A 24,828-nucleotide genomic window follows, 5' to 3' on the forward strand; every position below is an offset into this window, starting at 1 on the left:
GCTGGCCTTCATCGCGAGGGGGATTGAATATAAAAGTAGGGAGGTCTTGCTGTCGCTGTATAGGGCATTGGTGAGGCCGCAGTTGGAGTACTGTGTGCAGTTTTGGGCGCCGTACTTACACAAGGATATTTTGGCCTTGGAGGGAGTGCAGAGGAGGTTTACTAGGCTGATGCCGGAGTTGAAGGGGTTGAGCTATGAGGAGAGGCTGAATAAACTAGGCTTGTACTCGTTAGAGTTTCGAAGAATGAGGGGAGATCTCATTGAGACATATAAGATGATGAATGGGATGGATAGGACAGAGGTGGAGAGACTCTTCCCGCTCAGAAAGGACAGTAGGACTAGAGGGCACAGCCTCAAGATAAAGGCGGTGCAGTTTAGAACGGAGTTGAGGAGGAACTTCTTCACTCAAAGGGTGGTGAATCTCTGGAATTCTCTGCCCGTTGAAGTGGTGGAGGCTACCTCGCTAAATATTTTTAAGACGCGGGTTGATGGGTTTTTGATAAGCGAGGGGATTAAGGGTTATGGGGAGAGGGCGGGAATGTGGAACTGAGCAGCGACAGATCAGCCATGATCTTATTGAATGGCGGGGCAGGCTCGAAGGGCTGGATGGCCTACTCCTGCTCCTATTTCTTATGTTCTTATGTTCTTAAAATGAAAACAGGTGAATGGATTCGGAAGTTCAGTTAGTTTCTGTGGATTGTGTATATAATAAGGCAACCCAATTAAATGTTCTGGCCACTCTGATCAACAGGAATCAGAATGCACTGGTTAAATCAACTTCACACTGAGCATATTAAAATCAGCTAGACGTGAACAAATACTTGTTTCTTTACACTGCAAATTCTTAGTCAAGAATTAGATTAATGGCCATAAGCATCAGGGAAAGAGCAGTAACTTTAAAATTGAAAAACACATTGGCTGTGCTTCACGCCGATAAACAAAATCATACTGCCCGAGGGAGTTTAATATTTAGCATCGCATGTTATTCTGTGCAGCAAAAACAAAGTGTTGTGGATGCTGCTGAATTGAAGGAAAAACTGAAAATGTTAGAAATACATAAGAACATAAGAAATAGGAGCAGGAGTAGGCCATCTAGCCCTTTGAGCTTGCCCCGCCATTCAATAAGATCATGGCTGATCTGTCGTGGCTCAGTTCCACATTCCCGCCCTCTCCCCATAACCCTTAATCCCCTTGCCTATCAAAAACCTATCTACCCGCGTCTTAAATATATTTAGTGAGGCAGCCTCCACCACTTCAACGGGCAGAGAATTCCAGAGATTCACCACCCTTTGAGTGAAGAAGTTCCTCCTCAACTCCGTTCTAAACTGCACCGCCTTTATCTTGAGGCTGTGCCCTCTAGTCCTACTGTCATTTCTGAGCGGGAAGAGCCTCTCCACCTCTATCCTATCCATCCCATTCATCATCTTATATGTCTCAATGAGATCTCCCCTCATTCTTCTAAACTCTAACGAGTACAAGCCTAGTTTATTCAGCCTCTCCTCATAGTTCAACCCCCTCAACTCTGGTATCAGCCTAGTAAACCTCCTCTGCACTCCCTCCAAGGCCAAAATATCCTTGCGTAAGTGCGGCGACCAAAACTGCACACAGTACTCCAGCTGCGGCCTCACCAGTACCCTGTACAGTTGCAGCAAGACCTCCCTACTTTCACATTCAATCCCCCTCGCTATGAAGGCCAGCATCCCATTTGCCTTTCTGACCACCTGCTGCACCTGCAGGCTGGGTTTTTGCGACTCATGCACAAGGACCCCGAGGTCCCTCTGCACTGTCGCATGCTGCAGTTTTTCGCCATGTAAGTAATAGTCCTTCCTACCATTATTCCTACCAAAGTGGACAACTTCACACTTGCTTCGTACTCGGTAGTTACATCGCTAACTTCCAAATCCAAGGAAAAATCATCAACCTGAAACGCCAATTCTGTTTCCCCCTCCTCAGATACTGCCTGGCCTGCTAAGCATTTTCAACATTTGTGTGGATAAACTGGGATCATTGCTGTTAAGTAAAGTACAAGAATTTATGCTTTTCCTGTTTAAGTCTACATCGTGAATGGCATTTTTAACAACATCTCTTTTGGTCAGCAGACAGTTCAATTGTATCGTGAAGAAAAATCTGTCTTGTCCTGTTTATTTGAGCATCTCGGGTACATCTCAAGTTAGTTGTCTGAAGTTGTCTCCTGTTTGGCTGGAGTGTTTGAACTGCAAGTTGACATCATGAATATAATTTGTATCAGAATAGCTGTTGGGTATCTCCTAACTGAAGTTGACCATTGCCACAGGAAGCTATGGTACGGTGGTGTTGTGATATTGGCACTGGACTAATGATCCAGGAATTAAAGCAAAATAGTGCAGGGAGACTGTTTTTGGCCATCTTGACTATCAAAGTTAATTTTGCGGGAGTTTAGCCTGAACGTTTCTGGAGCTGGCTTCATGAAGCACATTAATGTTTGTTCAACAGTCTCCCATTGAATCCGGAGGAAGAATTTATTCTGATATTTCTCCAATACACTTTGTGTTGCTGCTGCATAGTCCAGCTCTCATTGCAATGAGCTGATAACAATTGGTCTGTGCCCTAGCATTTTTGTTGGTTTGAGAAGGATTTTGTTGTCAAACACTCGATGTCTTAGTTTGTAGGAGGATGAGTTGGTGCAACTTGCGGTTTTGAATCTCTTCTTTGATGTAATGACCTTTTGAAAGAGGTGGCTGCTGTGATCTGGGAAGTGATCAACATCTTCCAGACTCTCTCCTTCAACGTGTGGGAGGTGGAAAATTTGGCTGATCAAATGTGGGTTGATGTGAGATTTGTCTTGATAACATTCAAGGGACAGGCCTTGTTTCTTGTGTACAGAATTCGAGGGATCGACAGTGACTTGCAAATTTGGTGCAGGGTACGCAGAGACTCTGCACTCGTGCACAAACTGTAGATTATGTTTGACGTAGAATCCCTACAATGCAAAAGTAGGTCATTTGGCTCAACTCTCCAACACAGCATCCCACCCAGGCCCTTCCCCGTCACCCCACGTATTTACCCCAGTCCATCGAGTCTGCACTGACTCTCTGAAAAAGTATCTTACCCAAGTCCTCTTTTCCCGGTCCCTGTAACCCCACACATTTCCCATGGCTAACCCATTTAACCTACACATCTTGGGACACTAAGGGTCAATTTAGCATGGCCAACTCTCCTAACCTGTACATCTTTGGACTGTGGAAGGAAACCAGAGCACCCGGAGGAAACCTACACTGACATGGGGAAAATGTGCAAACTCCACACAGACAGTGACCTGAGGCAGCATCCTTGGTGCTGTGAGACAGCAGTGCTAACCACTGTGACATTGTCCCCCTCTATCTATGGCGGCCGGTATTGTATTGTTTTGACGCAGAAGAGGTAAAAGAATTTTCCCATCAAGATGGTATTTAATTTTGACACCACAGGTCAGTTGAATCAGGTGAATAACCACTGTCAGATTGTAAATAGTATAGAAACTTTCACACAGCTTAGCTTGAACCAGATGCAGATTGTGAAGGTATCCATTTCAAATCTCCCATTCCAGACAATTGCAGGCACCATCCTGTAGTAACCATGGTTTGTAACTGTGTTGAGCAAGCACAGTGCGACATTGTGTGGCCATGCTTGTGAAAATATTAATACTGCCACGTGAACTTTGGAAAACCTCTTCTCCATATTAATTTTTTTGTAATTCTAAACAAAACATGTAATTGAGAACAAATATTCTGCTTTTATTCAATAATCCCCAAGACTATTTGTGACACTCCCAAGTTTCATTCTTTCGGCATGTTTACAGTTCTAGTATTTATAGAGTCTAGTATTTATAGTTCCAACACTGCAGATACATTCCTGGCCACGACTGCTTGCTCGGTTACCTGAGGCCCAATCCCTGTTGGGTCCCGGCATTGCTGGAATTTCAACTGAGTGGCAGGCCAATAGGAACCTTCAGGCTGTGGTTTTAAACAGTCAGAAGTTCCTGCTTTGACCCGAATATCCAGCATGGTCAACAGCCTGGGGATTACCATTGACCAGAAGTTGAACTGGACCAAACATATTGATACTGTAGCTTCAAGGATGAGTCAAATGCTGAGAGTTCTACAGTTTGTGCACGAGTGCAGAGTGAATTAGCTGAAGGGGAACCAGAAAGTAGGGCCAGTAAGACTCAATGTGCAGAGTTGGATGTTCTCCTTGTGTCTGCGTGGGTTTCCTCTGGATACTCCGGTTTCTCCCCACGCTCCAAAGATGTGCGGGTTAGGTTGACTGGCCATGCTAAATTGCCCTTCGTGTTGGGACGACTAACAGGGTAAATATGTGAGGCTCTGGGGATAGGGCCTGGGTGGAATTGTTATCAGTGTAGGCTCGATGGGCTGAATGGCCTCCTTCGTATTGTAGGGAGTCTGTGTAATTTTATGTCTGTATAACATGGGTGTGATTGTAAATCTAAACTTAGTTCCTATGTTCGACATTACTCGATTTGGTCTCATTCATATCACCTAGTGCTGGGTTTATTCACAAGCACTCTGGGTTTTTAGAGTCTGATTGTTGCAGCAAATACATTGTTGTTTTTCTTGGTGAAATTGTGAGATGAGATGTCACCTTTCCCACCCACAACCCCGAGCCACAAACTGGGGGAATCCCTGTCGGGTGACCAACCAACTCCTCCGAGTCTTCACCCAGCCCTGAAGTCGGTCTCGAAAAATGGAGCTGTTGACTACATGGGCATTGATCTCGCTGCTGCGACCGTGTGCCACATTTGCCTGCACTTTTCAGCTATCTATGGGTTTTGTTGTTGAAAATCGTTGGTGCACTTAGTTTGTGAAATGAAGTTTTTCTAAATTCACTTGTACATCCATTAGTCAATTGGGTGGGTGAGAATTGTGTCGATTTTTGATCTTGCAGTTTGTAGACACATGGATCCACTCGATGCCTCTTCCGTTTGATGTTGCTTTATTCTGATATTCCTTTATTCTGATGCTCCTCTTGTATTTTCACTTTGGTCTGTAGTCTGATGCATCTCTTGGGTTCGGTCGACTTTGACTGCCTTTTGTGTTTGATGTTGGTTCACTCTGTGCCTTGTGTTTAGATTTTGGTCTGTTTTGACATTCCTCTTGATTCTTTGATGTGCTGTGTGATAAACTAGTGAAGTGATACTCATACAACCGTCATTTCTGTGATCATTCACTTCCCCCTCACTGGATGCATGGCAGAGACTTGCCTTTGTGGGTTCTTCATGTGATCTGACCCTCTGTTTATAGCCCACTGATGGTAGAAGCCAGGAGGGATGGCAGGTTAAGATAGTGACCTTCACCAAAGCGTTACTAAGCATGCCTTGTGTGCTTAACAATCGAAGTCATGCCTCTTGTTTGATCTCTTTTTGAGGCAACATAGGATAGAATGAGTTTCTTCCCAGAAGGAAAAAACAGCAGGAAAATAAGAATACTAGTCTGAACTGGTCTTGTATAAGTGGAACACCAGTAAGATGGGGAATTCAGAGTCCTGGTCCTCCCAATAGTTCCAACACTGCAGATATATTCCTGGCCACGACTGCTTTCTCGGTTACCTGAGGCCCAATCCCTGTTGGGTCCCGGCATTGCTGGAAATTCAACTGCATGGCGGATCAATAGGAACCTTTAGGCTGTGGTTTTAAACAGTCAGAAGTTCCTGCTTTGACCTGAATATCCAGCATGGTCAACAGCCTGGGGATTACCATTGACCAGAAGTTGAACTGGACCAAACGCATTGATACTGTAGCTTCAAGGATGAGTCAAACGCTGAGAGTTCTGTGTAGAGTGAATTAACTGAAGGGGAACCAGAAAGTAGGGCCAGTAAGACTCAGAGCAGGCTGAGTGTAGTTGGTAATCAAAGAGGATCTGGTGAACTGAAGTGCATTTGTTTCAATGCAAGAAATGTAACAGGTAGGGCAGATGAATTTAGAGCTTGGATTAGTACTTGGAACTATGATGATATTGCCATTACAGAGATTTGATGAAGGGAAGGACAGGATTGGCAGCTTAATGTCGCAGAATACAAATGTTTCAGGCGGAATAGAGGGGATGTAAAAGGGGTGAAGGAGTTGCACTACTGACTAAGGAGAATATGACGACTGTACTCTGGGAGGACACCTCATAGGGCTCACACACCGAGGCAATATGGGTAGAGCTCAGGAATACCAAGTGTGTAGTCACAATGTTGGGGTTTACTATAGGCCACCCAACAGCCAGCAGGAGATAGAGGATAATATGGACAGATTTTGACAATCCAAAAGTAACAGGATTGTTGTAGTGGGAGATTTTGATTTCCTCTACACTGACTGGGATTCACTTAGTGCGAGGGGTATGTATGGGGCAGAGTTTGTAAGGAGCATCCAGGAGGGCTTCTTGAAACAGTATGTAGATAGTCCAACTAGGGAAGGGAGCCATACTGAACCTGGTATTGGGGAATGAGCCCGGACAGGTGGTCAGTGTTTCAGCAGGACAGCAGTTTGGGAACAGTGACCACAATTCAGTAAGCTTTAAGGTACTGATGGATGAAGTTAAGTGTAGTCAGCAAGTTAAGGTGCTAAACTGGGGGAAGGCTAATTACAACAATATCAGGCAGGAACTGAAGAATGTGGACAGGGGGCAGATATTTGAGGTCAAATCAACATCTGGCATGTGGGAGGCTTTCAAGTGTAAGTTGACAGGGATTCAGGACGGGCATATTCCTGTAAGGGTGAAGGATAAGTATGGCAAGTTTTGAGAACCTTGGACAATGAGAGATATTGTGAGCCTAGTCAAAGAGAAAAAGGAAGTATTTGTCAAAGCTAGGAGACTGGGAACACACGAAGCAAGTGTGGAATACAAGAAAACAGAAAGAAACTTAAGCAAGGAGTAAGGAGGGCTAAAAGGGGTCTCAAAAAATCATTGGCCAGCAGGATTAAGGAAAATCCCGAGGCTTTTTACACATATATAAAGAGCAAGAGGGTAGCCAGGGAGAGAGTTGGCCCACTCGAGGATAGGGGAGGGAATCTATGCATGGAGCCAAGAGGATTGGGTGAGGTATTAAATGAGTACTGTGTGTCAGTATTCACCAAACAGAAGGAGTTGGTGGACGATGAACCTGGGAAAGGATATGTAGATAGTTTGAGTCACATTGAGATCAAAAAGGAGGAGGTATTGGGGTTTTCGAGAAACATTAAGGTAGACAAGTCCCCAGGGTTGCTGGGATATACCTCAGAATACTGAGAGAGGCAAGGGAGGAAATTGCTGGGGCCTTGAGAGAAATCTTTGTATCCTCACTGGCTACAGGGAAGGTCTCGGAGGATTGGAGAATAGCCAATGTTGTTCCTTTGTTTAAGAAGGGTAGCAGGAAGAATCCAGGTAATTACAGGCCAGTGAGTCTTACATCAGTGGTAGGGAGATTATTGGAGAGGATTCTTTGAGACAGGATTTACTCCCACTTGGAAATAAGTGGATATATTAACATAGTTTTGTGAAGGGGAGGTTGTGTCTCACTAACTTGATTGAGTTTTTCGAGTATGTTACCAAGACGATTAATGAGGGTAGTACAGTGGATGTTGTCTACATGGACTTCAGTAAGGTCCCTCATGGCAGACTGGTGTAGAAAGTGAAGTTGCATGGGATCAAAGGTCAGCTAGCAAGGTGGATACAAAACTGGCTCTGTCAAAGAAAACAGGGTAGCAATGGAAGGGTGCATTTCTGAATGGAGGGCTGTGACAAGTGGTGTTCCTCAGGGATCAGTGCTGGGACCTTTGCTGTTTGTAATATGTATCAATGATTTTGAGGAAAATTTGACTGACTTGATTAGTAAGTTTGCGGATGACACAAAGGTTGGTAGATTTGCAGATAGCGATGATAATTATCAGAAGATGCAGCAGAATATAAATCAGTTGGAGACTTGGGTGGAGAGATGCCAAATGGAGTTTATCCCGGACAAAGGTAATGCATTTTGGAAGGTCTAATAAAGATAAAAAATGTACAGTAAATGACAGAACCCTTAAGAGTATTGATAGGCAGAGTGATCTGGGTATACAGGTACACAGGTCACAAAGTGGCAATGCAGGTGGAGAAGGTAGTCAAGAAGGCATACGGCATGCTTGCCTTCATTGGCCAGGGCATTGAGTTTAAAAATTGGCAAGTCATGTTGCAGCTTTATAGAATCTTAGTTAATCCGCACTTGGAATATAGTATTCAATTCTGGTCGCCACACTATCAGAAGGATGTGAAGACTTTGGCGAAGCTACAGAAAAGATTTATCAGGATGTTGCCCAGTAGGGAGGGCATTAGCTATGAGGAGAGGTTTGAGAAACTTGGTTTGTTCTCACTGGGACTGAGGTTGAAGAGTGTCCTGATAAAAGTCTATAAGATTACGAGGGGCATGGACACAGTGGATAGTCAAAAAACTTTTTTCCAGGGTTGAAGAATCAGTTACTAGGGGACATAGGTTGAAGTTGGGAGGGGCAAGGTTTAAAGGAAATATGAGGCAGGCTTTTTTTACATAGAGGGTAGTGGGTACCTGGAACTTGCTGCCGAGGGAGATGGTGGAAGCAGATATGATGGTGAGTTTTAAGAGACGTGATACATGAATAGGATGGGAATAGAGGGGTCTAGTCCCTGGAAGGGTCGAGGGTTTTAGTTTGATCAGGCAGCACGGTCGGTGCAGGCTTGGAGGGCTGGAGGGCCGAAGGGCCTGTTCCTGTGCTGTAATTTTCTTTGTTCTTTTAGAGTAACTCACCTCCTGATCTCCCAAAGCTGGTCATCATCTACAAGGGATAAGTCAGAAGTGCGATGGAATACTCACCACTTACCTGGATGGGTGGAGCTTCAACAACATTCCAGAAGCTCAACATCTTTCAGGGCACTGCAACCCACTTGATTGGCACCCCATCTACAAACATTCATTCCCGCCACCATTGGCGTACAGTGACAGTCGTGTACCATCTACAAGATGCACTGCAGGACCTCACCAAGACTCCTTTGACAGCACTTTCCAAACCCACAACCACCACCATCTAGAAGGACAAAGGCAGCAGACACATGGGACTCAGTTACCCTCCAGATGATTCACCCCCAAGACTTGGAAATATATCACTGCTCCTTCATGTCACTGGGTCAAAATCCTAGAACTCCCTCCCTAACAGCACTGTGGGTGTACTTACACCATATGGACTGCAGCGGTTCAAGAAGGCAGCTCACTACCACCACCTTCAGGGATATTAGGGAAGGGCAGTAAATGCTGACCAAGCCAGTGAAGCCCACTTCCCACGAACGAATTCATCCCTGACAAACTTCATAAATCCTTTGAAGAAATGATGAAGACCGTGGATGGAGGTAAGTTGATGGGTGTTGTTTAAACGGACTTCCAGAAGCTTTTTGATAAAGTCCTGCACAAGAGATTGTTAGCTCAGATGGAAGCCCAAGGTAGATTGCTGACATGGATCGGAAATTGGCTCAGCAACAGGAAACAGACAGTTGTAGAAATGGACAAGTACTCAAGTTGGGAAGGTGTGATTCGTGGTATCCATAGTGATCTGTCTTGGGGCCTTAATTATTTACAATATTCATTGTTGACTTAAATAGCAGCATAAAAAGTCATATTTCCAAATTTGTGCATGACACAAAATAAGGCGATAATGTTGAGGACAGTACAAAACTTCAGGATATTGATAGATTGGGTGAAAGAGTCAAGCTGTGGCAAATGTATTTTAACATAAACAAGTATGAGGTTATCCATTTTTCCATGAAAAAAGGATAGATCAGAGTATTTTTTGAAGTTAAATTCAGTGGATGTCCAACGAGATTTGGGGATTCAGGAGCACAGCTCCTTAAAATGCCACAATCAGGGGCAGAAAATAGTCAAGCAGGCGAACGGAATGCTGGCCTTCATATCTAAAGGGTTGGAGTACAGGGATGCAATGTTATGCTGCAGTTGTACAAAACCCTAGTTAGAATCCACTTACAGTCACGTGAGCAGGTATGGGCACCACACCTTAGGGAGGTTGTTTTGGTCCTTCATGCAGGTTTACAAGAATGGTACCTGGACTTTAGGGATTAAATTACAAGGAGAGATTAAACAAATGAGGCATTTATTCTCTCAAATTCAGATGGTTGAGGGGTGATCTGATCGAAGTCTACAGGGAAAGACGGTGGATAAAAGGTGTTTCCACTAGTTGAGGACTCTATAACCAAGGGGTCATAATCTAAAAATTAGGGCTAAGCTGTTGAGGAGAGATGTTAGAAACACGTGCAGAGAGTGGAGGAGGTTTGGAATTCTCTTCCTCAAACAGCAGTGGATACTGGTTCAATTGTTAGCTTTAATTCTGAGGTAGACATTTTTCTTATTGAGCAGGGGTGACAAGGGATATGGGCCTGGGGCAGCTACATGGAGTCAGGCCACAGGTCAGCTATGATCTTGCTGAATGGCAGAGTGGGCTCGAGGGGCTGAATGGCCTACTCCTGTTCCCATGCTTTGGTAAGGGGAATGTGGGTCTGTCTTTTCAATTGGATGATCCCACATTATTCTACCTTCCCGACATGTCCCACAGTAGGAGATACAAGTAACGGGTTAGTAGTCATTGCCATTTAGTTATCCGTGTGATGCTTTTCTGGAATTGTTGGAAGCCCATTCCTTGTGAAAGAAGATTATTTATCTACATTTTGTTGTTGTTTCATCAACCCTGATAGACGGGTTCAGTGAAACTATATGCAGTGAAAATACTTTACGTGGATAGGATATCTTTGAATTTAAATTGTCTAATTGGACTGCATTGAGAAATTGATTCCTGCTGAGTTGTTTGATCCACCTCTCTTTGCCAATTGTGCAGTGGAACACCAGAACTGAGATTTCTTAAAGTTCACAGGACTGCGGCTTCTGTGTGCTTGAGTTCCTGCAGCAGAGTTCAGCTAAAAACCAAGGCAACTGGGACAGTTCGTTGAAACATTGTCACCTCACTCAGATAGATCTGTTGTAAATGGAACTGTTGGATATGTAGCTGGCCGAGAACTTTGCATTGTACTCTCCAGATTCTGCAGCAATTACTATTCAGAATGAAAACTGTGTTCTTAGAGACGGTTACTGGGGCCATTCTTCACATTCCGGAATCTGTATTGTCCCAAATTCTTTTGTTCTAGAGGGTAGTGAATGCATGACAATAAAACGATTCATATTGCTGGAAAGAACGAGTTGTTCAATCCTCACTGCAGACATGTTTCTCATGGGCTTTGGCATTTTTGGTTCCCTGCAAGACTGGTGCAATTTTCCTGTATGTATTCTTATTTATCAACTTTCTGCGTCATTGGAGTTGATTTGTTTTCTAGTTGTCTTGTAATGGATTTATAGAAACACAGAAGACAAAGCAGGAGGAGGCTACTTGGCCCTTCAAGCCTGCACTACCATTCATTACGATCTTGGCTGATCATCCAACTCAATAGCCTAATCCTGCTCTCTCCCCATAACCTTAGATCCCCCGTCCCAAATGCTATATCTCGCCGCCTCTTGAATACATTCAAAGTTTTGGCATTCACGACTTTCTGTGGTAATGAATTCCACAGGCTCACCACTCTTTGGGTGAAAAAGTGTCTCCTCACCTCCGACCTAAATGGTCTACTCTAAATCCTCAGACTGTGACCCCTGGCTCTGGACTCCCCCACCATCAGGAATATCTTCCGGGCCTAGTCCTGTTCGAGTTTTATATGTCTCTTTTGAGATTCCCCTTCACCTATGATGCACTTAGGACAGGATTTTACAGCCTTGCTAGTCCCGAAATCGTAAAATCCCACCTGAGGTCAGCCGACATTTCCAGCCCATTTTTGTTTTCTCTTTGCTTTGTTTTGAATTCCTGTGAAGTTAATACACTCCCAGTCTGAGAGGCTTGCCTTTATCAAGTTTATTGGATGATGTTTTGAGGGTCTAATACAAACGTTTCTTCAGATATTGGTTCACTGGTTGGACATTTGCTATTAAATATGTGTAACTGGTTTTGATATGTTGTTCCTGAGTTGTTATCACCTTTTCTCTTGAACATGACCATTGATTTTGAAGGATTCACCCCATGGGTGCTGGCAGATATCACCCAATTGAGCTTCTATGGATTTCTTCTCAAATCCTCCCAAATGATTATTACACTGTGAGCCAATTTATCGCACTGGACTCCAGCTTTGACACGAGCATTTCCAAAATCCACTCTCAAAAAGACATGCCTTAGAATCTTCTCTCAAACAATGCTTTTCCTCCATTCTTCCCAGCAAGAATCCACTTCCAAGGTTTCCAACTCTCCTTTCAGTATTCCTTTGTCTTGAATAACCACAAGCTTTCACACAATCTCTTAGCGATCCAGCCATCAGTTGCTTCACAATGGCTTCAACTTTTACTTCACAAGTAGTAAGATGCTACCGAATATTAGGATTGCTTCAGGTGTCTTTGATTTCTCAGTATCTAACTTTCTAGGTCTGCCCTTTTGAAAGCTCTGACTTTAGCTTCAATGAACAATTCCAGGTCCCTTAACTTCAACTTCCTTGAACTCCTCTTTCCACTTCCTGGTTTCTAGAACTAACTGTACTTCAGTTTCCAGGACTTGTTTTCTTGCCCATTACTCCACTGTTCTGCTTCTGCAGAGCTGAGAGAGCCAGTTTCTCTCTCTCGCTGCTAATCATCTTCTGCCAAATGAATTCAGTTAACCCAAAAACACATATTAGGGCTCCGATAGTAAGTGCTAACACAGTATTGAAGTTGGAGAATACCTTGCAGTCAAATCTGATGCTCTTCCTGATATCCATGTTTTCACTTTCCATCATGTGTAACTAGAGTAGATTTAAACACTAGACTGGTTCTTCCGTGGTTCTGCAGAATTTCTATTTCCTTATCTTTCACTTCTCCAAACCTGAAGACGCTTATTCCATCTGTTGCCTCCCTACTCTTGACCCAGCTAAGTCAGCGTGGAACAGAGAGTGAACCTGTTGGTCTACACAGCTCACCATCGAATGGGTGCATTTAAAAGAACGAACAAAGAGCAATACAGTATAGGGCGAGGCTCTTTGGCCACCAGGCATATGCTGATTCCTACTCATTTAGACCCACCACCCGTTCTTTAACCGTGGTTTCTATCCCTTGGTTTGTCTCCTGTTTATGTGTCCTTCAACAGTTGATTGAATGTTGCTACTGTGCTCCCCTCCAAGCATCCAAAACCCAATGTGTGAAAAATTTCCCCCGCACATCTCCCCTAAACTTCCCCCCTCTCACCTTGAACCTGTGCCCTCTTGTAATTGACACTTCCACCCTTGGAAAAAGCCTCCAAATAACCACCCTATCTATACCCATCACAATTTTGTAGACCTCTATCAGGTCGCCACTCAGCCTCCGTCTTTCTAGTGAAAACAACCTGCGTTTATCCAACCTCTCCTCATACTTAAAACCCTCCAGACCAGGCATCATCCTGGGAAACCTGCTGTCCAAAGCATCTACATCCTTCTGGTAGAAGTTTAGAACACAAAAGCAGAGAATTGTTTGTCAGGAAGCAGAAAGTTTGAAGTTATCTATTGTCGTCATTATTAGCAATAAGGTATAAATTTAAGTGAGTTTAATTTAGTGTTTCTGTTTAAGAAAGGATTAAAACTTGAGTTAGGTTAATGTTAAACATAGTGCTTACTTGCCTGGGCGGGTTTTGGTTTCAGTTTAAGCTGTGTCTCTATTGTGCTGAAAGAGTTTACGAGGTAAAAGGTAAACAAGCGCTGGGGAAAGAATGAGTTGTTGCTTAGCGACCAGAGACTACCATTCATGAAAAGACCTTGCCTGGTATTCTCCGACCTCGCCTGTGGCTGGGATTCTCTAGTCCTGCTGCGGTGAATGGAGGTTTGGCTGAGTGCCAAATTCTCTGTTCTCACTGGCAGTGGTAGCAGAGTGCCAGCCCTTGTGTTTTTGGGTTAACTGAACTCATTTGGCAGAAGATGATTAGCAGCGAGAGAGAGAAACTGGCTCTCTCAGCTCTGCAGAAGCAGAACAGTGGAGTAATGGGCAAGAAAACAAGTCCTGGAAACTGAAGTACAGTTAGTTCTAGAAACCAGGAAGTGGAAAGAGGAGTTCAAGGAAGTTGAAGTTAAGGGACCTGGAATTGTTCATTGAAGCTAAAGTCAGAGCTTTCAAAAGGGCAGACCTAGAAAGTTAGATACTGAGAAATCAAAGACACCTGAAGCAATCCTAATATTCGGTAGCATCTTACTACTTGTGAAGTAAAAGTTGAAGCCATTGTGAAGCAACTGATGGCTGGATCGCTAATAGATTGTGTGAAAGCTTGTGGTTATTCAAGACAAAGGAATACTGAAAGGAGAGTTGGAAACCTTGGAAGTGGATTCTTGCTGGGAAGAATGGAGGAAAAGCATTGTTTGAGAGAAGATTCTAAGGCATGTCTTTTTGAGAGTGGATTTTGGAAATGCTCGTGTCAAAGCTGGAGTCCAGTGCGATAAATTGGCTCACAGTGTAATAATCATTTGGGAGGATTTGAGAAGAAATCCATAGAAGCTCAATTGGGTGATATCTGCCACTTGGTTTCAGCATGGGGTGTGTCTGACCACAGTCGCCCTGTGCTCCAGGGGCTGTGTATTTACTGAGAGCATTAAAGCAGAAGATATATTTTGTAACCTGTGTTATCCTTAAAATGTTTGTGCATTAGTGAAAATAAGTAGAAGTGAAAAGGAATGTTGTGTTATAATCAAACTTTTCACTTCTTTATATTCATTTGTGGGACATGGGCGTTGTTGGTTGGCCAGCATTTATTGCCCATCCCTAGTTGCCCCTTGAGAAGGCGGTGGTGAGCTGCCTTCTTGAATCGCTGCAGTCCATGTTCTGTGGGTTGACCACAGTGCTGTTAGGGAGGGAATTCCAAGATTTTGGCCCAGCTACTGCGAAGGAACGGTGATATATTTCCGAGTCAGGATGGTGAGTGGCTTGGAGATGAACTTGCAGGCAGTGGTGTTCCCATTTATCTGCTGCCCTTCTAGATGGAAGTGATCGTGAGTTTGGAAGGTGCTGCCGAAGGATCTTTGGTGAATTGCTGCAGTGCATCTTGTAGATAGTACACACTGCTGTTACTGAGCATCAGTGGTGGAGGGAATGAATGTTTGTACATGTGGTGCCAATCAACCAGGCTGCTTTGTCCTGGATGGTGTCAAACTTGAGTGTTGTTGGAGCTTCACCCATCCAGGTAGGTAGGGAGTATTCCATCATGCTCCTGACTTGTGCCTTGTAGATGGTGAACAGGCTCTTGGGATAGGAGGTGAGTTCCTCGCCACAGTATTCTGAGCTTCTGACCTGCTCTTGTAGCCACTATGTTTATATGGTGAATCTAGTTGAGTTTCTGGTCAATGGTAACTCCAAGGATGTTGACAGTGGGGGATTCAGTGATGGTTACACCATTGAATGTCAAGGGGTGGTGGTTAGAGTGTCTCTTACTGATGATGCTCATTGCCTGGCACTTGTGTAGCGCGAATGTTACTTGCCACTTGTCAGCCCAAGCCAGATTTTGTTGCATTTGAACATGGGCCGCTTCAGTATCTGAGTTATTGCAGATGTTGCTGAACATTGTGCAATCATCGGCGAACATCCCCACTTCTAACCTTAAGACATTTAATAAATTTTTTTTTGTTTGTTAAGAGATGATTGGCTGTCTGGTGATTCTGTTCATCCACACTTTCTCAGAAAAAGTGGAGAAAACCTATGGTATTCTGAGCTAGGATTTCATTCTGGGATCTTCCCATCCAGTGGTCACTAAAAACAGTAAATGCCTACAGGTCAGGCAGCATAGAGAGACAAACCATTAATGTTTCAGCTCTGTGACTTTTCATTAGTGTGGGACCTTGGTGTGCAAACTGACCTAACATTCATTTCATCGCCATGACCTGCCTTGGAATCATCACTTGTCCCTGCCTTACCCGGTTCCTCAGGGTGTTTGCCTTTATCAACTTGCGGTCGAATTCTTCAATGTTCTACGTCATCCTCCCCACTTCCACCCTGCATCAGTTGTAATTCATGCAGAATGTCACCTGCCTACGTCACTGTTGAATGTCCTCTAATTCTGTTATCCCAGCCGGGTGTCACTGACTCCCCCGACATATTCAAATGAGTTTCAAGTTGCTTACCCTTATCCTAAGGACGTTGCTACACTGTACCTCTGGCTTCTCTGAAGTCTTACCTATTTCATCATTCCAACAATGATTAATTCCTCTCCTGGCTCTTCACATCCGCATGGCTGAGAACCTGCTTCTCTTTCTGTTACTGTCCCCACCCTGCTCTCGTACTCCACCCTCACAATCCCTCCAGCTTTATGACCTCCCTACTGATTTCAAAGAAAGATTCCTTTTATCTCTGTTTTTAATCAGCTCTTTCAGTTCTGTCCCTTGTTTTGTTTCTGTCCTTCTGCCCAATGTAATAGTGTTGGCTTTGTAATATTGACAGTGATATTGACATACCCGAGGGTAGCCAAACTACAAAATACATTTGTGAAAAAACCACTTGACACTTTTAATTAGCTCTAACTTTCCAAGAAGTGTCCTTTTAAAGTTGCCGTCCGAACAAATTTCTTATCAAAAACTGAAAGTGGCCAATCTTTTATTTAAAATCTTCTTTGATATGCAAGTTTCTATCTTTACATTCCCTTCACATGTGCTCTGCATTAAGTGCATGAATCTTGCATTTTTACCTCACCTCCCAGGTTTTTAACACCTCGGTTGCTGGTATAGGATTCTCCTATTACTGATGTTGAACAGAGGTCAGTGCCCTGGCAGTGGAAGCTAGATGTCCCTAAAATACTTTTCAACTGCAAACCATCTTTATCTTTCCACAATGAATTTAGACAGCTCAGTTGTCCCAGTTAGTGATCTGTGAAAACTCTTCATAAACACTAAGATAGGAGGAGCAAAACTTACAGTACTTTACCTGGCACAGATAATTCCTGACTCCAACATTTATTTTCAATGCTGAATGTATTATATTGAACAGTTACTGAAACAACGTGCCAAACTTCTGTTCCTTTTGCAGGAGTTTGCCGCATTAACAAAGGAGTTGAATGCCTGCAGGGAACAACTTTTGGAGAAAGAGGAGGAGATTTCTGAACTGAAAGCAGAGCGGAACAACACCAGAGTGAGTAAGACCAATCAGTCCAATTTTGTAGGGTAAGTTGAAGGGAAAACAGTTATAAGGCTCAACTGAGAAAGACCTTGGCAGTATTTCAAACGAGTCTGTACAGGAGGAGAATAGATCAGTGGGTCTTGAATCTCTAAGTTTAAAGTTTATTTATTGGTGTCACAAGTAGGCTTACATTAACAGTGCAGTGAAGTTATTGTGAAAATCCCCTAGTCGCCACACTCCAGCGCCTGTTCAGGTACACTGAGGGAGAATTTAGCATGGCCAATGCAGCTAACCAGCACGTCTTTCGGACTGTGGGAGGAAACCAGAGCACCCAGAGGAAACCCACGCAGACATGGGGAGAATCTGCAGACTTCGCTCAAACAGTGACCCAAGCAGGGAATCGAACCTGGATCTCTGGCACTGGGAGGCAGCAGCTCTAACCACCGTACCACCATCTATTACGTATATGGCTGATTCTGGCTGCTGTTATTATAAGTGTACCTTATTGAAAGTGAGGGGTGGCACAGTCGCACTAGTGCCTCTCAACGCCAAGGACCCAGGTTCAATTCCAGCCTCGGGCCACTGTCTGTGCGGACTTTGCACGTTCTCCCCATGTCTGCGTAGATTTGCTCTGGTTTCCTCCCACAGTCCAAAGATGTGCAGATTAGATTGATTGGTCGTGCTAAATTGACCCGAATATCATGGGGATTAGCAGGGGAAATATGTGGGGTTGCAGGAATCGGGCCTCAGTGGAGACTCGATGGGCCAAATGGCCTCCTTCTGACTGTAAGGATTCTGTGATTTTATGAGTGAAGATATTTTTCCACTTCCCCTGCTGTGAAACAGATCTTTAGGAGTTGAATAGGTGAAAGACATGAAAGAGATAACCACTGATTATTCCCTCTTTCCCAGTGTCCAAGTTTCTGAATTGCACTCAATACTCCCCAGAGGAGCGAGATCAGACAGTTGGTGGGTGACTTTGAGTTGGTCCTCTGTGACTCAGTGCAGCTTATCCTCAAAACATGCCATCACATCCCAACCTGTCTTGCTGATGACACTGTCTCATGTCATGGTCATGTTCTCTGCTGATACCAATAACTCCCCTTGTTTTCTCCCAGTGATTATTTTTAATGTCTGCAGGTTACTTGATTTGGGACAGTGCTTCATCAGTGCCAATCTCAATGCTGCCTTTATTCAATATTGTACCTTCTAGATGGCTTAGGATACGTGTTCAAAATTAGGGCATTTGTCTTTTCCAATCTGGCTGCTAATGACTCCCAAGCTGCCTTAATATAGTTAAAGTTTATTAATGTCACAAGTAGGCTTACATCAACATTGCAGTTAAATTACTGTGAAAATCCACGACTGCACACACTCCAGTGCCTGCTCGGGTTCACTGAGGGAGAATTTAGCATGGCCAGTGCGCCTAACCAGCATGTCTTTTGGACTGTGGGAGGAAACCGGAGGAAACCCACGGGGAGAACGTACAGGCTTCGCACAATCACTCAAGCTGGGAATTGAACCTGGATCCCTGGTGATGTGAGGCAGCAGTTTTTGATTTGATTTGATTTATTATTGTCACATGTAGTAACATACAGTGGAAAGTATTGTTTCTTGCGAGCTATGCAGACAAAGCATACCGTTCATAGAGAAGGAAACAAGAGAATGCAGAATGTAGTATTACAGTCATAGCTAGGGTGTAGAGAAAGATCAACTTAATGCAAGGTAAGTGCATTCAAAAGTCTGACAGCAGCAGGGAAGAAGCTGTTCTTGAGTCAGTTGGTATGTGACATCAGATTCCTGTATCTTTTTCCCGAAGGAAGAAGGTGGAAGAAAATGCAGATGCATGGGATTGAGGGTGATTTAGCAGTTTGGATCAGGAATTGGCTAGCTGATAGAAGACAGAGGGTGGTGACTGATGGGAAACATTCAACCTGGAGTTCAGTTACAAGTGGTGTACCTCAGGGATCTGTTGTGGCGCCACTGCTGTTTGTCATTTTTATAAATGACCTAGATGAGGGTGTAGAAGGATGGGTTAGTAAATTTGCTGACAACACCAAAGTTGGAGGAGTTGTAGACAGTGAGGACGGATGTTACAGTTTACAGAGGAACATAGATAAGCTGCAGAGCTGGGCCGAGAGATGGCAAATGGAGTTTAATGCGGAAAAGTGTGAGGTGATTCACTTTGGTAAGAGTAACAGGAGTACAGAATATAGGGCTAATGGAAGGACTCTTGGTAGTGTCGACGAGCAGAGAGATCTCGGTGTGCATGTGCATAGATCCCTGAAAGTTGGCACCCAGGTTGATAAGGTTTGTTAAGAAGGCGTACAGTGTGTTAGCTTTTATTGGTAGAGGGATTGAATTTCGGAGCCACGAGATCATGTTGCAACTGTACAAAACTCTGGTGCAGCCGCACTTGGAGTATTGCGTACAGTTCTGGTTGTCGTATTATAAGAAAGACGTGGAAGCATTGGAAAGGGTGCAGAGGAGGTTTACCAGGATGTTGCCTGGTATGGTGGGAAGGTCTTATGAGGAAAGGCTGAGGGACTTGAGGTTATTTTTGTTAGAGAGAAGGAGGTTAAGAGGTGACCTCATTGAGGCATACTAGATGATCAGAGGGTTAGATAGGGTGGACAGTGAGAGCCTTTTTCCTCGGATGGTGATGGCTAACATGAGGGGACATAGCTTTAAATTGAGAGGTAGTAATTATAGGACGGATGTCAGAGGTAGGTTCTTTACTCAGAGGGTAGTAAGGGCATGGAATGCCCTGCCTGCAGCAGTTGTGGAATTGCCAACTTTAAGGGAGTTCAAATGGTCAGTGGATAGGCATATGGATAACATTGGAATAGTTTAGGTTAGAGAGTCGTTAGATTCGTTCCACTGGTCAGTGCAACATCGAGGGCCGAAGGGCCTGTACTGCGCTGTAATGTTCTATGTTCTAAATGTCTGGGGTGCGTGAGGTCCTTAATTATGCTGGCTGCTTTGCCGAGGCAGTGGGAAGTGTAGACAGAGTCAATGGATGGGAGGCTGATTTGTGTTCTGGATTGGGCTACATTCACAACCTTTTGTAGTTCCTTGTGGCCCTGGGCAGAGCAGGAGCCATACCAAGCTGTGATACAACCAGAAAGAATGCTTTCTATTGTGCATTTGTAAAAGTTGATGAGAGTCGTAGCTGACATGCCAAATTCCCTTAGTCTTCTGAGAAAGTAGAGATGTTGGTGGGCTTTTTTAACTGTAGTGTCACCAAGGTCCTGTATAATTGCAAGAACACATCCCTGCTCCTGTACTCAACCTCTCGTAATGAAGGCCAACATACCATTTACCTTCTTTACCGCCTGCTGCATCTACATGCTTACCTTCAGTGACTGATGCGCAAGGACATCCATACCCCACTGCACTCTCCCCTCTCCCAATTTACAGCCATTCAGGTAGTAATCGGCCTTCTTGTTTTTGCTTCCAAAGTGAATAACCTCACATTTATCCAAATCATACTGCATCTGTCATTGATTAGCCCACTTACTCAACCTGTCCAGATCATGCTGAAGGATCTCTGCATCCGCATCGTAGTTCATCCTCCCACCCAACTTGGCATCACTTTGAGATGTGACATTTTGTTCTCTCATCCAAATCATTAATATATATTATGAATAGTTGGGGTCTCAGCACCGATCCCTATGGCACCCCACCAGTTCCTGCTTGCCAATTTGAAAAGCACCAATTAAGTCTTACTCCTTTGTTTCCTCTCTGCCAACCAGTTTTCTATCCATCTCAATACACTTCCCCTAATCCCATGCACTTTAATTTTGCACAATAATCTCTCATGCAGTGATCACATGGGTAAAAAGCGGTGACAAAAGTATGCTGGAACTAACTGGGCCAAACAACATATTTCTGTTTCGTATATTCTATGTTAAATGTTTTTGAAAAGGTTTGCATTCTGCCATGATCTGACTCTGGCAACTAAATTGGAGATACGGCAAGTGATCCTCCAAAGCTAGATATTAAAGTATTTTTCTGGCAAATATCTGAAATATGTTGGCTTATAACAAACACTTCCTCCTTGATCAGGAGGCCACAGTATAGGTTGAGATTTATAACTGAGGTAAGGAGAAACTACTTCTCATAGAGGGTGGTGGAACTCACCGCCCCATAGCGCAGTGGAGTTTGATTCATTGAATGGTTTCAAGGACATAAATATATTTCTGATTTTAAAAAAGGATAAGGGGATTTGGGGAATAGGTGGGGAGGTGGATTTGAGACCAGGGAGAGATCAGCCATGATCTGACTGAATGGCGGAGCAGGCTCAAAAGGCTGAATTGCCCACTTCTACTCCAAACTCCTATGTCCCAATCTTCTGTACAACAGCAATAATGTCTCTGAAGGCCAAAGAATAACTAGTTGTTCCACCATGTGCTCAGATTTTGTACAGCACAGCAGTTGAGTGCCTCATTTAATTGTCTGTTATAACTTTTGACAGTAATTCATTTAACTGGAGTCTGATATGCTGTTAAAAGTCCTGCGTTTTCTGGCCCTTCCCACTTGCAAGATCTTCCAGTCCCACCGAAGGCAACCCACTGCTGCAGCAGTCGGATGAGCTATGTAGATGACCATTGACTTTGGGCCTGGAAGATCTGACTTAATCAGACAGGAAAATCTGACTTTGGCATGACTGGAAGGCCTGACTTCAGCAGGACTGGAAAACCCCATCAGCAGTCAATGGTAAACTGTCTCCGCAGCTGGAAAACCCAGCCATGGTGGAAAATCCTGGCCTTTAATTTGTGATATCTTCCAATATATTGTTTTAAATTGTTTTTCCAGTTTATTTTTTACTTTAAAATTAAGTCTTCTGAATTCATTTGTAATTATTGTATTATCCATTTTGCGGGCCCATAATGCGATGTTGAATTTATTCACAGCTTGATGCCTGAGAGTCTGATGCTTATCTTCTCATTCTCTCCACCTTGGGCTTATTACTAAACAGTGAATCACGTGTGCTTGCTTAAAAAAAAACAACTTAAACTGCTTAAAAATCTATGACAAAAACAGAAAATGCTGGAAATACACCATGTCCAGTCATTTCTTTTGGAGGGGGGTGGAAGAAATGGCAGGTTAGTGTTTCAAGTGTAAAATTCTCTCTGAGCCTGAAAGATAATTAAAAGCCTTTGTGGAGTGGAACAGTAGCAGTGACCAGACTGGGACAAGATAACACTGAATCCCAGCGATGAATGACTGAAATAATCTGCAGTTGTTTGCACAAAAGCCTATTGAGTGGTACACAACACTGATATAATGACTTGCATTGGTATAATGGGCAGAATTTCCCACACAAGGCCTACCAATAGCCGGAGGCAGGATTTTCTGCTGCTTCTGTTTACAGGGTTTTCCGTTCAATGCACCACTTGCTGCTGGGAAAGCTGTGATGGGGGTGTGCTGTTGGCCAGACCAGAAGGTCCCTCCGGCATGAAAGGCTGGGAAGTTCCATCGTGTGCTTCTCGTGATCTCACAACTTTCCATACTTGTTTACATCCAATTAAATAAAGCTCTACTGCTGTCATATATTGGGAAATACAGCAGTCAGTTTGGGCACAGCAAATCCCAAGAAACAGTCAAATAATGGCCAAATAATGTATTTGAGAGATCTTATATATGCTTATCTCTGCTTAAGTCAATGCAAAACCTTCATTTTAAGATATTTCTGCCTATGCAATTGCATTTAAACACTAGACTGTAGGGATTAACTATGCTAACTTCTAAACTAAATTGACTACTTTTTAAAACTCAGAAGGCATGCTGGATTAGCTGAAAATTGACCACATTCCTGATAAGTACACAGCAAGCACAACAAGCTTTGATAACAACAACTACAAGAGTTGTGTTGGTCAGACAGAGACAGCTTTCGGAAAATGGTTACAATAATAAGATGAGGGTTAACACATAGTTTGGTACTGTGTGTTCAGCTAGCAGTTTCTTTTTGAGATCTGTCCAGTACAGTATAGCGACGGCTTCACAGCCGTTTGCTCTTTCTTTTAGTTTCTGTAATGTTAATTTTAAGTTTTGTTCAATAAATGAAATTCATTATACCAGTGCTGCCCTCTTCTATTCAATGGAATGAATGGACCACAGTATTGTAACAATGTTAGCTGAGGGATAAATACTGACCATTGAATTCCCCTGCTCCTCTTAACTTAAGAGGACCTGTGTGATCCTGTACTCCCACCAGGGCCTCTCTTTAACATTGCGGCTGGGAAACAGCACCCGAGCCAGTCCGGCATCTCTGCCCATGGGAGCAGAAGCCTCCATTTTGAAACCATTGGAATGGGACTGGAACCTTAGACGTTGAGGCAAGAGTGCTGCCATTGTGCCACAACTAAACAGCTGGAAGCCTGTGTAAAATAAGTAAGGTGTAGCAGAAAACTAATAGTAAAATAAGAGGAGAACGAGAATTAGGAGAGGGAAAAATCACTTTTGCAAGACTGGCTAACTGTTACAAATTTCTCTGTTTAATTCTGGTATTCCTGTCTGTCTTTAAGATAAATTTTCCACCATTTTGTCTTCCAGACAAATATGAGGTAATGCATTTTGAAAGGTCTAATGTGGATAGGAAATATACAGTAAACGGCAGAACCCTTAAGAGTTTCGCTAGGCAAAGGGATCTGGGTGTACAGGTACACAGGTCACTGAAAGTGGCAATGCAGGTGGAGAAGGTAGTCAAGAAGGCATACGGCATGCTTGCCTTCGTTGTCTGGGGTATTGAGTTTAAAAATTGGCAAGTCATGTTGCAGCTTTATAGAACCTTAGTTAGGCCTCACTTGGAATATAGTGTTCAATCTGGTTGACACACTACCAGAAGGATGTGGAGGCTTTGGAGAGGGTACAGAAAAGATTTACCAGGATGTTGCCTGGTATGGAGGGCATTAGCTATGAGGCGTGGTTGGAGAGACTTGATTTGTTCTCACTGGAGCGACAGAGGTTGAGGGGAGACTCCATAGAAGTCTACAAGATTATGAGAGACATGGACAGAGTGGATAGTCAGAAGCTTTTTCCCAGGGTGGAAGAGTCAATTACTAGGGGGCACAGGTTTAAGGTGCGAGGGGCAAGATTTAAAGGGGATGTACGAGGCAGACTTTGTACAGAGTGGTGGGTATCAAGAACTCGTTGCTGGGGAAGGTAGTGGAAGTGGATACGGTAGTGAGTTTTAAGGGGTGTCTTGACAAGTACATGAGTAGGATGGGAATAGAGAGACATAGTCCCTGGAAAGGTAGGTGTTTTAATTAAGTCAGGCAGCATGGTTGGTGCAGGCTTGGAGGGCCGAAGGGCTTGTTCCTGTGCTATAATTTTCCTTGTTCTGTCTTGTTGGGTTTCATTGAACTTTTTAAACAAGCTTATACATCTATATATATATATATATACATATATACTTACTATAGTTGCTAAACCATTCCAACCATTCATAATCCATTAATGAGAATGTCATTGTCAGCAAGGAGAGGGCATGGAGTGTCAGAATTTAATGCAAATTGTCATATTTTACTTAATCTAAGAGAACTCAACTCTTTGTTTGCTGTCAGACTCTTGGACAACAGCAGCTCAGAGATCTGTTTAATCTCTCCTTTTCCTGTCACAATCTTCACATGCCAATGCATAAAACTCCGTTTCACTTTCCAGCTTTAATAATGTCTTCGTTCAGCTGGC

General features: G+C 43.6%; 1 protein-coding gene across 1 annotated transcript in view; it reads left to right on the forward strand.

Annotated features, from left to right (window-relative positions):
- Positions 1-24,828, forward strand: part of ppfia4 (PTPRF interacting protein alpha 4) — a 607,182-nt gene that overhangs the window by 410,201 nt on the left and 172,153 nt on the right. The window contains exon 2 of the mRNA XM_080210286.1: positions 17,047-17,148. Coding sequence (XP_080066412.1) covers positions 17,047-17,148 — 102 coding nt within the window. The remainder of the gene's footprint in view (positions 1-17,046; positions 17,149-24,828) is intronic.

Source organism: Carcharhinus amblyrhynchos, chromosome 22 (assembly GCF_965287045.1).
Source record: "Carcharhinus amblyrhynchos chromosome 22, sCarAmb.v2.hapA, whole genome shotgun sequence".
NCBI classification, from domain to species: domain Eukaryota; kingdom Metazoa; phylum Chordata; class Chondrichthyes; order Carcharhiniformes; family Carcharhinidae; genus Carcharhinus; species Carcharhinus amblyrhynchos.